Source organism: Nothobranchius furzeri, chromosome 14, assembly GCF_043380555.1.
Source record: "Nothobranchius furzeri strain GRZ-AD chromosome 14, NfurGRZ-RIMD1, whole genome shotgun sequence".
NCBI classification, from domain to species: domain Eukaryota; kingdom Metazoa; phylum Chordata; class Actinopteri; order Cyprinodontiformes; family Nothobranchiidae; genus Nothobranchius; species Nothobranchius furzeri.
Genome location: NC_091754.1, coordinates 50664928 through 50680386, shown reverse-complemented (window position 1 = coordinate 50680386; position 15459 = coordinate 50664928). Strand labels below are relative to the sequence as shown.

Genomic DNA, 15459 nt, shown 5'->3' with positions numbered 1-15459 from the left:
AACTTTAACTCCACTGAGTTTTGGCTAGCAGCTTTGAACGTAAATGAACTACGGAAGCTCTGCATGGACAAGACGTTAAAAACTCTAAACACAAAAGACTTCAATAAACGAGACACACTTCTTTCCTGCTAATAAATCTTCTCAGGTGATGCTAATACCTATGCTCCTTCAAGGTATGTGCTCCTGGCTGCAAAGCACCACACCTTCAAATATAAAATTTTGTCTTTACTTGTGAGTGTTTATGTAGACAAATAAACTTGTTGATATGATATGTAGGAAAATATGTAGATACATAAACTTGTTTATATTCAGGACAAGTTACATAGATTTTGTTTTGCTTATGTTAGTTGAAAAATGAGAAAAGCCCCTTGAGAAAATAATTGTGAATTAAATCGCAATTAGATTGTTTTCCAAAATCGTTTAGCCCTACCTTCAACAACTAATAAAACGGAAACTTGTGTTTCCAGAACTATGCAGCACACTGTAAGGGACACAGACATACTAATGTACATCTGGTATTGCACAAATATTGAACACATATGAATATTGCATTGATGTTATTGTGTGCCAGGTTAATGCCAGTACCAGTTTAACAGAGGAGTTATACACTCTTACTGGTGGCAATATTGACTTTCAGCAAAACTGTTGTATTTTTATCAGAATCTGGGAAAAACTGGAAAAGAATATGGGCAGCATGGTGTTCTGTAGCAACCAGTGACTCCACCCCCTCACCAATCATTAACCAAAAGTGGAAAATTGGAATGTAGTCCTAGGAGGAACCGTGAGTAGTAGATGTGCTCTTTGTCCCTAAAGTTATTGTATAATTTGTCCACATGTCCTGACCTACTTTGGCGAGGCCTGAGTTTTGGGACCTAGCAGGAACCAGGGCTCAAGGAAGTGTTGATGGTTCAGGTTACATCATGTTTAGAGGAGAACATAGAAAACGCTCCAAGTGCTGGCTGAAGGATTCTCCAGCAAAACTTTCTTGGGGGGGGGGGGGGGGGGGGGGGGGGGGGGGTCTGCATGTTACATCAGGAAAACACTCCTAAAAGGATAGAATAAAGTTTAAAGTAAACCCAGATAATCCTTTGAAACACATACAGTTTCAATCATAAAACATCCAATCCAAGCTGACATGAACAGGCTAAACCAGTGTTTTGACTCTCACTATAATGTCTTTGTGATTAACCGAGGCGTTTTTATTTCCGATGTGCTGACGCCGTTGAATGGAACATCGCTCAGCGTGTAATCTGTTGCCAAAACCTCAGAGTAGTTTATCTCCGGTTTATCATAGAGGCCATCTGGAAAAAGGTCAGAGCTTCCCTGTTTGTTGGACTGATGTGAGCAGAAGAGTACAGCCACTCTGGTACACTTTGTTTAGAGATGATAAGCTGACCATCAGCCAGGGAAGGTCAGTCCAAAGAGATAATCAATCGTTAGGATGAGGATCTCTCAGACAACATGTGTCAAACGCGTTAGAGACGCCTGTTAACAACGGTTTTATCAAGCATCGTTAATCAAACGCACACAGATGTCTTTATTTATTATGTATAAACCTCAACTCAAGGGTTTATAATAATCAAATCGGAAGATCACTTCAGAGGTTTTCCTATTTACCCTGTCAGAAGATGATGTAATAATGTTTCTCCTAACCCTTTATCGTCATGGCCAGAGCCTTCGTAAGGATCAGCAGAGGGAATGAAAGCATATCAAGTTTAATAAGAAGAGGTAGAAGATCAGACGGGAGTGATTCATGATTAGCTGGATGCAGCCGCGAGTGGATTTGACTGGATTTTTAAAGATCTGTTTCTAGATGTTCATTTAAGTCTTATAAATGTCAACAAGACACTCACGAAAAGCACTTAATCATACTTTTATTTTTGTTGTACCTCAAAGCTTTAAATCTAATGTCTGATCACATGCTAGGAAACGTCTACAGAAGCAAAACTCAGGTTTACTCTTGACACTTAGAAGGTGGCGGAAATATGTCCATTTCTAAAATCTTGGCTAGTTTTGTCCCGAATGTTTCAACCAAAATCTGATGGTTATTAATTCAAGGCGCCATGCTAGAGGAAGGACGATAAAAACACAACCGTAATGCTGTTTTAACAGATTCAGATTCAGAAAAACTTTAATCATCCCCGAGGGGCAATTGTTTCAGTACACACATGGACGTAATTTTTTTTTGGGGGGGGGGGGACATGTCCCCCCCACTTTTTCCAAAGTCAAGTTTGACCCCTGCACTTTTTACCATCTAGAAACAATATTACGCTATATTAAATTGACACTGGTTGAGCTCTAGGACCAAGCGGAAACAACCGTTTGTGATGAAGCCTGTTTCCCATTAGAGCATACTGTAAAAATACCCCCCCCCCCCCCCCCCCCCCCCACTTCTGAAGCGAAAATGACGTCCATGAGTACACACAATTCCAAGATCAGACATACATACATAGACCCATGACAAGAATTGGTGACTGTGGTCATTCGCAACACGAGCTGCGCTACCGTTATAGATCAAGAGGGTTTATATGAGGATAGAGTCAGGGGGAGGGGGAAAAGGCACTTCAGAGTTACCCCTGACAGAGAGGATAGCTTTGATATGCTAAAAAACACCTCAGACAAATATGCAAACAGACTTCAGATGATACACAACATAAGTGTCCACTAGGTGGGGATGGAAGGTTCTGGGACTCTCGTCACTTCAGAGTGCGCAGCCGCAAGAGCAGCGCTCACCACCTCCATTTGGACAGGGGAGGGAGATTATTGGGTTAGAGGGCACAGTGACTCCTAGACATGGTTCCACGGCCTTCACCGGTCACAGTCCCGCCCAGGCTGGGATAGGGAGATCGTTTCCATAGCAACAGCAGCATTCCACATTTCTTCTGAGGGGAGTTTACACTTCAGCCTCACAGGCTACTACTACTACTACTACTTGTTCTGAGTTCTGAGACGTTTGGTGGAAAAACGCTAAATATCAAACAGATGCTATGCTAAATTAAACAACTAAATGGGCCTTCCTTCTTAATCTTTGTACCCGTGACATCAATGGTTCTACCACACGTGCCCGTGAGTTCAGGGGCGCAGATCGAATTTTCAAACTCGGGGGGGGGGGGGGGGGGGGGCAAAGTTCCAATGTACCCTCCCCCAAACACACACACACACACACACACACACACACAAACTATTGCAAGCGCCTTAACTAGAGCTCAGTCAGTTTGTGTAATTTCCTCCAATGGTTTACGTAAAAACTAACATTTATATACGTGTTTGAAGCCATTATGCAGTGGAACGCTGGCAGGAAAGCTCTGCCTGATCAACCCTATAAATGATCCGCACTTGTATAGCGCCTCTCAGTGTAAGGACTCCAAAGCACTTTACACTACAGTGTATCATTCATCCATTCACACACACATTCACACACTGATGGTGATAAGCTACGATGTAGCCACAGCTGCCCTGGGGCGCACTGACAGAGGCGCCCCACTATTTAAATCAGTCATTTGTTATTCTCCCAATCAATTACTAACCAAAACCTCATGCTTTATGCAAAACATTAAATGATTTTCAGCACCAATCTTTACAGAAAACATAAAAGCCCTAAAAAACTGCTCATAAAATATATCTAAAAAAGGAAATTCACTTATCACTTAGAGCAGTAGTTCCCAAACTTTTCAGCCAACAGATGTTCCTTCGTATTTTTACGATATTTAGAAATTTTCATTATATTTGGAAAGTTTTAATTTATATATAAATATATAAATCTCTTTTTTAATTTTATATTTAACTTTTTTTATGATTATCTGCCTCTTTTTACGGCTTTTTTTTTTACATTGTCGCTACGTCTGTCACTTTTGCGGTGTTTTACCATAGTTTCTACATCCATCACGTCCCAGAGAAGGTTAAACCAACATCAAACCCAACATTTGGAGCTCGTAAACTCCACACACCTCTCGTGCAGCACCAGCTGTCTAGTGCTGCAGCAGCGTCAATCGTCCCGGCTGGATGAGTGAATTTCTTCATCAGAGTCTATTCTGCTTCATAATCAGTCAGTCATGACCAGACAAAGTGATCAGTCAACAAAGACCAGACCTGCCGGCAATTATGCGTTTTATCTCATATTTGCGCTCTTCATGCTGCGCGCATCTCCTCCTCTCCCCGACTGGGAGCTCTCGGCGGGAGGCGATTTTCAAACTCTAAAAACTCCCAAACTTTGCTCAGCCTGAAGGTTCCACATCTCCACTATCTTCTGATGTAAAGTAGTAACTTCATGAGGGATCATATTTGTAGATGAGACTTGTTAAAGTCAGCAATGAGGCTTTGGCACTTTAACAAGTAAGTCCCAACACCGACAACAATGTACTGAATCTATAACCAACACGCATAAACAAACAGATCAGTCCCGCCTACTTACACTGTTGGTCTTTTTTAAATACACAGTAATCGTTGCTCGCCTTTTTCACTTCATCCTGCATCCTAGCAGCAACCACTTTGGCGCCTCTGGAGTTGGTGTTTGTTTACGTCATGCTGCATTCAATGTAATTGGAAAAAAGAGCTTCAGGCGCTTAACCTCAGATTTTGTTTTCTTTCTGGCCTCAGTTGGGGGGACAAATCGGGGTCCATCTGAATCTGGGGGGACAGATCCCCCCCGTCCCCCACCCTATCTGTGCGCCTGCGTGAGTTCAACACTAATCGGGCCATTCTAGGATAACTCTCTTGGACTTGGCGAGAATTTAGCTAGTTGGCGCAATGCTAGCACTCCATAGATGGTGTGATGGAGTCGTAGCCTAGACATGAGGTGCGTGTAACCGGTTAGGTCTGATTTATACTTCGCTGTCTGTGTGGGTACGGAAATATGCAACACCATTATCCATCGACGCAAAGGCTCTCCCAGCCCGCATGCGTAGGTGACCCCATATGGATATATATGGGCACAACATATGGGTGCCAACAGGGTTTGACCACAGTTTTTATGGTGGCCCCACACGGATTTCCCAGGTAGATTTTAACAAGCCCATGTATGAGTCAAGCCATTTGGGGCCCTCAGAAAACCCACGTAGGAGGCGTTGAAATGTACGTGGGCAAAAATCAAAGCTAAGAGTGGTCTTCCTTTATGTTGGTAAATTGGTCACTCTCACCACCTAGTAGCTAAAAAAATTGATTGTATTATTTCTAGTAGATGTTTGCAAGAAGTGCAGAACAAACCACTAGTTGTGGTTGTTGCTGCCTGATAATCCACCAAAACTAAAACCAGTGAGCATACCACTCCTGTTTCACTTAAACAAATTTTTGTTCTCGTGGAGATGCTTGGGGCCGCGTTGATACAGAAATGAACCTCACATACCCTTTCAAGTCCTCCCTGCATCATCACAGCCCACACGTATGACTAGAAAAATCCCTGTTGTGGACAAATGCCGTCTAATGAAAAGGTTAACTGTAAGCAGCGTGACAAGGCAAGGAGGAGAGTTAGCGCCCCAGTCGGTGACCTGGCATTTGGAGATGTCTCTATTAGCCCGCTAGCACGCTCCATCCAGCTCTTAGCGCCACTCTCCGTGGTGAAGGACACCGGGCCAATTAGAGCCTACGGGATTGAAGGGGGTGGCGAGGGCGGTGGCGGGGCTGGCAGGTAGCAGAATTGGGTAGGTGGTTTGATAATGATGAGTAAGAGGAACCACACGCAGCTAGAAACGTGCTTTAGAAGAACTGAGGTACTAAACGTGTAACCCTGATTTTCTTTGATGCAGGAACAATGAGGCTTGTGTGCATTTTGTGAGGACCCACATTCAAGTTTGAAACTCTTATTTTTCCTCTGCCACTGCACCTCCCGAGTGTTATTATTTATTTTATTTTTTGCTCCCATCTGAGTGTGCACCACTTCAAACCAGCCCTCTCCCTGACATCATTCCATTCGCTTTTAGCTTTGAAATGTAAATTAATCACACAGGAGTATTCCCTGAAGAGCTGCCTATAATACATAAAATGGAGCTTTCGGCACAACACTTTTTTTTTGTCTCTGAGATTGTGAGCCGATACAATATGGCTGCAGAACAAGGCTCGCTTCGTAGCTCTCTGAGGTGAGTTCACAGTGCAGGGCGGTGGAATAAAGGTCGCTCTGCAGAAAACTGGCATAAGTTTCAGTCCCTGATGCATGCCCATCGAGTGGCCTTTTATGCAGCGGTTCAACTGTAAAACCTGATTTCATCTCTAGCTTTAATTAACGGTTCTACCAACATCCGTGACTCTTATTAGCGGTGCAGTCTAACAGCTGCTGCTATTTGTGTCTCAGTTCAAGCTCAACAGGTTATTTGTGATGTTTTAGCCACGATTAGAGCTTTTTAAAGTCTGGCAAGCCCTGTCGACACCCAACATGAAGAGTTTTAAACGGTTTAAGGAAGGGAAAGTTACATTTTCTATTGCTCTACACAAAGATACTTTACTTGAAAATGTGTTCAAATGAAGCATTAATCTTCTAAATCCTTATTCTCCAACCATTATTGTTGTCTCTTACCAGTTTCTTGCAGGAAAACAGGAGAAGAACAATTAGTTCCATAACTTTATTTGCTAGAATCTTCTGCAAAATCCCACAAAAGAGAAGCACCACTGAATAAACTGGCTGTCGATGTTGAATTAAAATAATTACCTGTAATGCCTTTTCATTGTGGGGCTAATAACAGAAATGCGTCAGCAGACTGGTGCTTTCTGACTGGTTATTAGCAGCATTTTATGAAGCTAATGGAAGTGGCAGTGGGCAGAAGATGAATGCCCAAGTGGCACTTGCACCTTTTCGCACTCTTGGCCCCATGCACCATTAAACAAAGACTTGAAATAGCTGAATTTTTTCACGTTTGAAAAGGTTATCTGCTCATATAAACTTCCTGTTTTTGCATGCCAGCAGGTGAGATTCTAGTAGTTTTATTTGTTTCTTTTCTTTTGTCTCAGGAGTTTTTAGATTTAGAAACGCTGTTTGTCTGTTTTGCTGTTGCACATGTGTTAGCCTAGACTGGAAACCTCTGAAGGTGAAGCACTGAAGTGTCATGATTTTATTTGTAACGCACGTTACATTGTTAAATCTCAAACAAAAGAGACAATTAAAATAGCACAAATACATAAAAACATATAAAATTGTATCACTTGTGAATGTAAAAGGAGGTAAAAAGAAGGGATGTCCCGATGCAACTTTTTCACTTCCGATACGATACCAATGTTGCAAGCTTCAGTATTGACGATACCAATATCAGTCTGATACGATATCAGCACAAATCATACATACTTTTGCCTATTTCATAGTGCGGAATGTATGAAAGGCTTGATCAAGTGATATTACTCAACCGGAGAACAAGAGCCAATAACAGTAAGTATGAAAAAAATGACCTTAAGTAAACCTTAACGGACCGCTTATATCGGAGATTTTTTATGCAGTCCGATATAATCCATTACAGTGTTTTTGGTCCGATATCGAATGACTTCTCATATCGGAACGAGACATCCCTAATAAAAATGCAAGTTTCGACTACCGGAGGCTCCGGGTAATTTTACCGGACGTTCTCCATGAAAGTACCACATTCCAGACCAATTCAGGAAGGCCTACCAACCATACCATACCAATTCATTTCTATGGTGCATTTAGAAACAGCTTGGGAGCTGACCAAAGCGCCTCTCAAACAACAACAAAGTTAAAAAAAAAAAAAAAACTTTATAAATAGTCACAATCTAAAAGCCAAGTCATTGAAGTGGGTCTTCAACTGTGACTTGATGGATGACGACTGTAGAATGGTGATTGGAGGTGAATTCCAGAGAGTGGGCACTGCATACACAAAGGCTTGCTCCCTTGTCTTGTAGTTCATAGTCGGGGTGCAAAGTAGCAGGCGGTCAGCTGACCGTAGCGAGCGCACAGGCACGTAGGGCGTGAGTAGGTCCAACAAATGTGAAGGTGCCAGACCATTTAATGCTTTATATACAAAAAGCAGGATCTTAAATTGTTCTCTAAAAGCCACAGCCAGTGGAGATGAAACAACCGGCATTCGTAAAATGGGAAGTGTTACTGGCAATCACTTCTTCCATTGTTTATTTTCTGTTGCTGTGGACGCCTTTTGGTGCTGACCAGTGACATTTGCCGAAATGGTCAAGATATGCTGACATATTCCATAAAGGGCCAATTTAGTATGGAGCACAACGACTTAGAGAACCAAGCCATCGTACTTTCCCTGTACCTTTCTCACCTCTGGTACTCATCTCTTGGAAATGGACCTTCTGCAATGAGATCTTTATTTTTTCAGTCTAGTTCAGAATGTACTGAGATTTCATTATAAAAAACTAGTTTGCAAATCAAACTATGAACCTTTAGAGGACCAAGAGGACCTTTGAGCTTAACGAGATTTGATCACATCCCTGAAGGTGTGATCTGCTGTTAAAGCATTTTGGAGTTATCACCTCACACCTCTCTGTTCACAAATATGCCAACTTTTTCTCAAATTTTCCATATTATTTGTCCACAATTGGAACACTACTGTACCTAAAAGTGTGTCCCTTATCATTAATATTTAAGTAGACCCCTGAGTCTTGACCTGAAGAGTTGTGCAATCAATGGTGTCGTTTTTGTTTGGTTAACCGTACAAAAAGCCTCCTCAGCTTCTGGTTGAGTGTCCTGTGGATGAACCCTTTTTTGTCTCAAGCTGTTTGGAGGGTTCAAACTCAGCAGGATGTTGTTTTAAGAGGATTTGTTCTAATATAATATTTTTTGTAAATATATACTATTTTTATTCATTGTTGTTGATTCTTAGGAAAATACATGTCAGTTCTTGCTCAAATGTGTTTCCTTTGTTGTTGTTCCAATTATTTAAAAAAATGATTCATTTGTTATATTTTTGCATAAATTTACATTTTCTCAAAGGACCCTGCAAGCATAGATTAACCAAAAAAGGGAGAAAAGTAAAACTTATTTATTTTTGCCTTTTTCTGTCAGTGTTGTTTCCCTTTTTTGTAAACAAAACATGTTAAAAATGGCCATTAGTTTTCTAAAATCCTTTAGGAAATACAGAAACCCACGTACCATGGTTCCAAAAGAGGAAGGGTTTGTGGAAAAAATCTTTTAGGACTTCTTAAAAAGGCCAGGGAGTTTCATAAACCTAATTTTCTTTACTTTTTTGATATTATTGGACATGTTAAAGGCATTCTACAATTCAAAACTGTATTTTCCTGGTTGTATTTAGGCTGCTTGGCGGTGTCTAATGTAGCATAACAAAATGTCTCCAAACTACTTTCCTTTTTAAATCAGTAATGTTGTAATCACAGAGAAACGGTTAATTCTGAGAAAAGCTGATTTAGTCTTCACCACCTTAAATGTACATGTCCCAAGTGTGGCATCAGTAATAAATAAATGTTGGTAGCAGGCAATGCTAACCACAGAGCAATGCTAGCTGGAGCTTCTGCTAATGTTAGCCCATGCTACTGCTAATGTCCTGGTTAGATGAAAGGAAAACAACAAAGAAGAATGTCGAAGCACTCTTGTAATGTTCCAGGATGCACTGGGAATATCCAGACTATGAATGAATGCCAGATAGTCCCGCTTGCCTTTTGAGTTATCCGGGTAGTGTACACAGAGTCTCTAGCTATAGAGCTATTGGTGTGAACTGGCCAATCAGGACACAGCTAATTTATTATTCACGTCATGGCTTAATGGGCGGGGCTAACCAGTCTTTCTTTTGTAGAGCTTTGTCATGGCTCCTGGGCCATTTTGAGCCCCAACAAATCTTCATAGACTCTATAGAGCCTCAAAGAATAGTTTCTTGTTGTGGAAAAAAAGCTCTAAACCCACTTTAACTGAAATCCAATGCTTGCAGAATCTGTGTAACTGTAAATATTTGCTGAATAAAAAACTGCATATAAATAATTTTGTAACCAATAATGACCCTATTAATTCAGGGTTGATGCTTTCCCAAAATAAAATTTCTTCTAATACATTCAAAACAATCTGCATCAAGTACTATAGAGATGCAGACACACACCATGATTGTCAGTCTTCTCACACCGCATTGCCTCTGAAAGGCAAACAGCAGCAAACTACTGAGCTTAGATTCAAACTAAGGCAGTTTTTCTTGTGTTGGAGGTAGAAGGAGCTCCTAAGCCTCTCTGTGATAATGTCTCGTATCAAAGTGTGTAATGCCAAGGTCAGGATTTATAGATCTGAGGATGCAAACAGCAGATACATCTCCAACTACCTCCAGGCAAACTTTGTTTTTGTCAGACAATCTATAATTTATGAACGAGTCGATACTCCTCGGACTTTTTGACATGAGTTGGTTTATAATAAAATCTGATCCAGGGTTGATGTTTTGGAGCTCTCAGCTCGTTATGTTTTTATCTACGTGGGTTTTTTCCTGCTGTATTTTTATTGATTTGATTGGATTTTGATTCAGAGGACTGTGATGCGATTTTAAAACTAGCATTGATGAATCTTTATGTCCCACTTTCTTACTCTCTGTTACAATTTGGTACAAAATGTAATCAAAGCTAGTTTCTACTGACAGGCAGAACCTTGTTTAGGTGGTTATGATAAAAGTCCAAAGTGAAAAACACAGACCAACTGTTGCCATAATCTTGGACAAACTGTACAAAAGACAAAAAGTAAAAATGACTCCACTTACCAAATTGTAAATGGTAAATGGCCTGTATAGCGTATGTATTTGATATAGCGCCTTCTAGAGTCCTGGAACCCCCCAAGGCGCTTTACAACACAATCAGTCATTCACCCATTCACACACTGGTGGGGATGAGCTACGATGTAGCCACAGCTGCCCTGGGGCGCACTGACAGAGGCGAGGCTGCCGAGCACTGGCGCCACCGGTCCCTCCGACCACCACCAGCAGGCAACGTGGTTTAAGAGTCTTGCCCAAGGACACAGCGACAGACTGAGCGGGGCTCGAACCTGCAACCTTCCGATTACGGGGCGAGCACTTAACTCCTGTGCCACCGTCGCCCACCCTACTTACTAACCCTAACCCTAACCCTATTTGTGACCCAATCATCCTGATTACCATAATGGATCCAAAGATAGTTTTGTCAGATATTCCTGCTGTGTGTGGTGTGTTATGAGTGCGCGGAAGCATGTCTGGAATGTTTTATCCTGGTTTTGTGGACAAACTCACCTGCTAGCCAATCAGAAAGCAAGACGACAGAAGCTCTCGTCACCCTCCTTCTCCCGCAATTGTTTGTTTATTCCAAAATCACGTTTCATCTCAAGAGTTTTTGGGAGATTTTCCGTCTGACCGGCTAATATTCGAATGTGAAATCGGTTCATTTGATGAGTAGTTTTCGCAGCGTGCCCAGACACCAAAGCTGGTATGTGCTTGATTGTCGCATCGCTACGTGTGTGGTCGCTCATGCTTTGACAATTGTCTGCCGATTTTAAAATCTTGTCTAGTTCTGTTGTGTTTTGCACCTGGCTAGAACATCTGCTTCCCCATAAATATCGTACACTTCCATTTTTCCCATTTCAGTTGAGTTCAGTGAATAATGTAAAAACTGAAATGTGTGCTACCAAGGTCGATTGTTGGTTAAAGGTGATAAAGGTGAGATCTGGACTCTAAAATGCTATTTTTTTAGTCCGTAAACTGTTTCGTATCACGCACCAACCAGGTGAAGCATTTAGGATTATGTTTAATCTATGAGGACCATAAAATACCTTAGATTACCACCCATGCTTGATGTGAGTTTGTACCAAATCCATCTTTATATTCAGTTTATTTATATAACTCCAAATCCTGACATGAGTTGTCTTAAGGCATTTCACAAAGTAAACATTCAGTTTCCTATATAAGGAACCCAGCAGATTGCATCGAGTCACTGACTAGTGTCAGGGTCTTTACAGCGATCCTCATACTAAGCAAGCATGCAGTGACAGTGCAAAACTCCCTTTTAACAAGAACACACACACACACACCAAGCAGTGTTTCTATGGCTATGGCTGCATTTTGATGTCTTAGTAAAAATTTTGTTTAGTAAGAGATAAACTTCATTATCTTTATCTTAGTGAATCTATAATTAATTAAACACATGAACTAGTAGTAGCACTTTCCATGTTTCTAGATACATCCTCTTCCTCTGCTGGTAAATAAAAATAGATGTAATGATAAAATACACGGCATGAGCCTACAGCTAAACACCAAGTTAACAAGTGATTTTGTAGATCAAAAACATTATAGAGACCAAATTATTTTTACCTTTTTAACATTTTTTGACACCTATTAAACTGTATTTTATCAATGATAGATATAAAGATTGTAGCAATGGAATACAGTTAAAAATGCAATTGTTTAAATCAGATAAGTCATTAGCTGTATTTGAAGTAAACGACACACAGCAGCCCCCTAGTGGCTGGCTGCAGGATCATGTTCGAGCCCCGCCCCCACCACATAAACTAATGGGAAGATTTTGACTAGAAACTAGAAACACATTTCAGAAAAGTGTTTCCAGGTGTTCATGTTGTGGATAATTCAGAGCGACAAACAGGATACAGTAGTAGATCCATCTGTTAGTTTCACAGCAGCGATCGTCTGCGTCCATGCCTCACTTTATGTTCTTGCTCCCCCTGCAGGACAATCCGGGAGCACCTGGGGGAGCAGGAGGTCTCCATCTCCCTGACCATCGATGCTCTGGAGGAGAGCGACCTGGGCAACTACTCCTGCTACGTGGAGAATGGTCACGGGCGGCGGCAGGCCAACGTTCAGCTCACCAAGAAAGGTGAGTCAGAATCTTTGCACATGAAAAGTCAAATTGGGAGAAAACTCTTCCTCGTGAAGCCTGAACTCCAAATATCCTTCAGGATGATTTCTGAAGCACAATGCTTTTGTTGTTTCATTTTATAAAAGGGTTTTCTCATTGTTTTAGTGTGATTCTGAGAGGGTTTTGTGTGTGTGTGTGTGTGTGTGTGTGTGTGTGTGTGTGTGTGTGTGTGTGTGTGTGTGTGTGTGTGTGTGTGTGTGTGTGTGTGTGTGTGTGTGTGTGTGTGTGTGTGTGTTAGCTGCAGCCTTTAAGTGTTGAATACATTTACATAGTAAGATCCTTCTCCCCTCTTTAAAGCCTCAGATCCAGCTTTGATGCCGGCCTAGTTCCTCAACATTTGCTGCAATAAAGAGCTTAGCACTGCACGGTCAAATCTTAAATTCTGCATAAAGTGTCTGCAGAAGATTGTTCCCAAAAAAATGAGAAAAAGCTGCAAAAATCCATCTACTTCACGGGTGTCCAAACCTTTAGAGACAAGGGCCAAAACCCTGAATTAGAAAATCCTCACGGTCCTCAAATATATGGGATTTTTGTTCTGTTTGATTTAGCAAAATTATTTTAAGATCCTCTTTCCAACTCCTAAAAATAGGTGAGAAATGAGCCTAATCCTCTGAAAGGATCTCACTAACTTTAACATTCTGCAAATGCAACTGGAAGCCAAACAAAATCACTCCAAGGGCCACTAATGGCCCACGAGCTGCTCTTTGGACATGCCTGATCCACTTCTGTTTTGCTGTTGTTGCATATTTCATTTAAAACCAGTTTTTGTGACAGTTGCATCCTTAACATATGGGGCATAAAAATCCAGGATGCTGTTTTTTTTACATGCAGCAGCAACAACTTTTAACTCTTTTTGGGCTTTTTGCCTCTGCTCTCACTACCCTCTCAACAGAGATGCAGGGCAGAGAAGAGGTGATGAATCGCCCTCTGCCACGTGCCTCCGTCAAATCCAGCTTTTTAGACCTAGTCCACACGTAGCCGGGTTTTTTTTAAAAACGAATATCCGCCCCTCCAAAAACTTGCATCCACACCACCTCGTTTAAAAAAAAAACTCTGTCCACACGTACCCGGATAAATACGTTGTTATGGACATGCCAGACCTGTAGGCGGCAGTACTTCCCCCGTTCTTAACCTCGTCCTTCGTCTGTGGTCTTCCGCAAGGAGCAGTGATTCTGCTTGCAAAAACAAACAAGCAAAAAGCGCTTGGACAATTCTCTGAGGGCATCCATGCTGTCGGCTAGTGTAAACACAGGTCGCACACGTGATGCCAGCATTTTTTTGTCGCGGAAAGTGACGTTGCGGACCTTAAAACTCCGGTTTTGTCTGTCCACATGCAGACACCCAAAACGGAGAAAACGCAGATCTTCACTTTGGCCGGAGTTTTTAAAAAGATCCTTTTTCGTGTGAAAAAACTCCGTTTTCGTGTGGATGACAGGCCAAAACGTAGAAAAATATCTACGTTTTGGCAGATCCCCGGCTACGTGTGGACAGGGCCTTAGTCTATAACAGCTCATTTGCCTTGATCTGTCCCACTGCGCCATCGCTACAATATGGAGAACCACCCCGCTCTAATCCATGCAGCCTGAGGAGCAGCTGGCTCACTGGGCTGTCCACAGATGTGAGCTGAGAAGTAACGCAGGAGGGAGAAGTGGAGGTCAACCAACAAGACGGATACAGATTTTTAGAATCCAGAGTCCACAGTTCATATTTACGTGTTTTTACAAACTATTAACTTCAGAAAGCTAAAGATAAAAAAGAAAACATGGTTAATTTTATGAGTTAGCCATTGGGCGTGATACATATTTATACCTATTCTTTGGAAAGCTTTATGAGATTATACCGAGAATGAAATTTAGAATCTAGAAGAGACATTTTCTGTCTAGTTATTTGAATATTTAAGGCACCGGAAATGAGAGTTGAGTTGCTACAGCTTAATCTGCTGATTGTAAAGTAGTTGTAGTGGATTTATTTATTTAATTCCACTGATTAAGAGTTTTTCTGCGACTGATTCCAGTGCCGATTTAGAGAAACCACGCAAGCCAATTCATTTTTGATGTTTGATTTTGGCCTCAGGAAAAAGCAATCAAAATGAATCCACAATGCGATCTAGAAGCTTTTCTTTTTTAAATTGTGATCTTATCTCCTCAGCTTCTGTTTGCGTAACCTTTTCTGTCAAAACTAGATAAATGCTAGAATACAGGAGTTACAGTTGTACCATTTTCCTGTTAAGTACCACACAGAGGAAGTAAAGGTTTTGACAGAATTTGGCTTATTAGGGGTTTTTATGGCCAATACCAATTTTTTATAACTCAGTAAAGTAGGTGACTGGTTTATGAAGCAGACTATTTTGTTTTTCTCTTCATCATAAATGTAACGTTTTGCTTTATACACATCAAAATTTGCTATCTTGGTTTCAGGGGGGAGGGGTATTCATATGTAGTTTCTGCCCGTTAAGCAACAATAGACAGCTACAGCTTGACTCTTCCACATTCTAGTCAGAACTGACAAAGCTCCTCAGATGTGAAGAGAAACTTCTTCAAGAAACCAACAAAGTCTAGTTGCCTTCATTTGATCCCCTTTGGACTACTATGACCTGGAGGACTGAGAACCTTCGCCAGCAGATTGATTTAAAACAATAATATAAACAGAAAAAAGTCAATAATTCTAGTTTAGTCCTTGAGG

The 15459-nt window shown here is 41.3% G+C and overlaps 1 protein-coding gene across 3 annotated transcripts in view; it reads left to right on the top strand.

Annotated features, from left to right (window-relative positions):
• Nucleotides 1-15459, top strand: part of LOC107381071 (interleukin-1 receptor accessory protein-like 1) — a 507698-nt gene that overhangs the window by 454200 nt on the left and 38039 nt on the right. For all 3 annotated transcript variants that reach the window (XM_054743445.2, XM_015952561.3, XM_015952560.3), the window contains one exon: nucleotides 12590-12735. In XM_054743445.2, the coding sequence (XP_054599420.1) occupies nucleotides 12590-12735 (146 nt within the window). The remainder of the gene's footprint in view (nucleotides 1-12589; nucleotides 12736-15459) is intronic.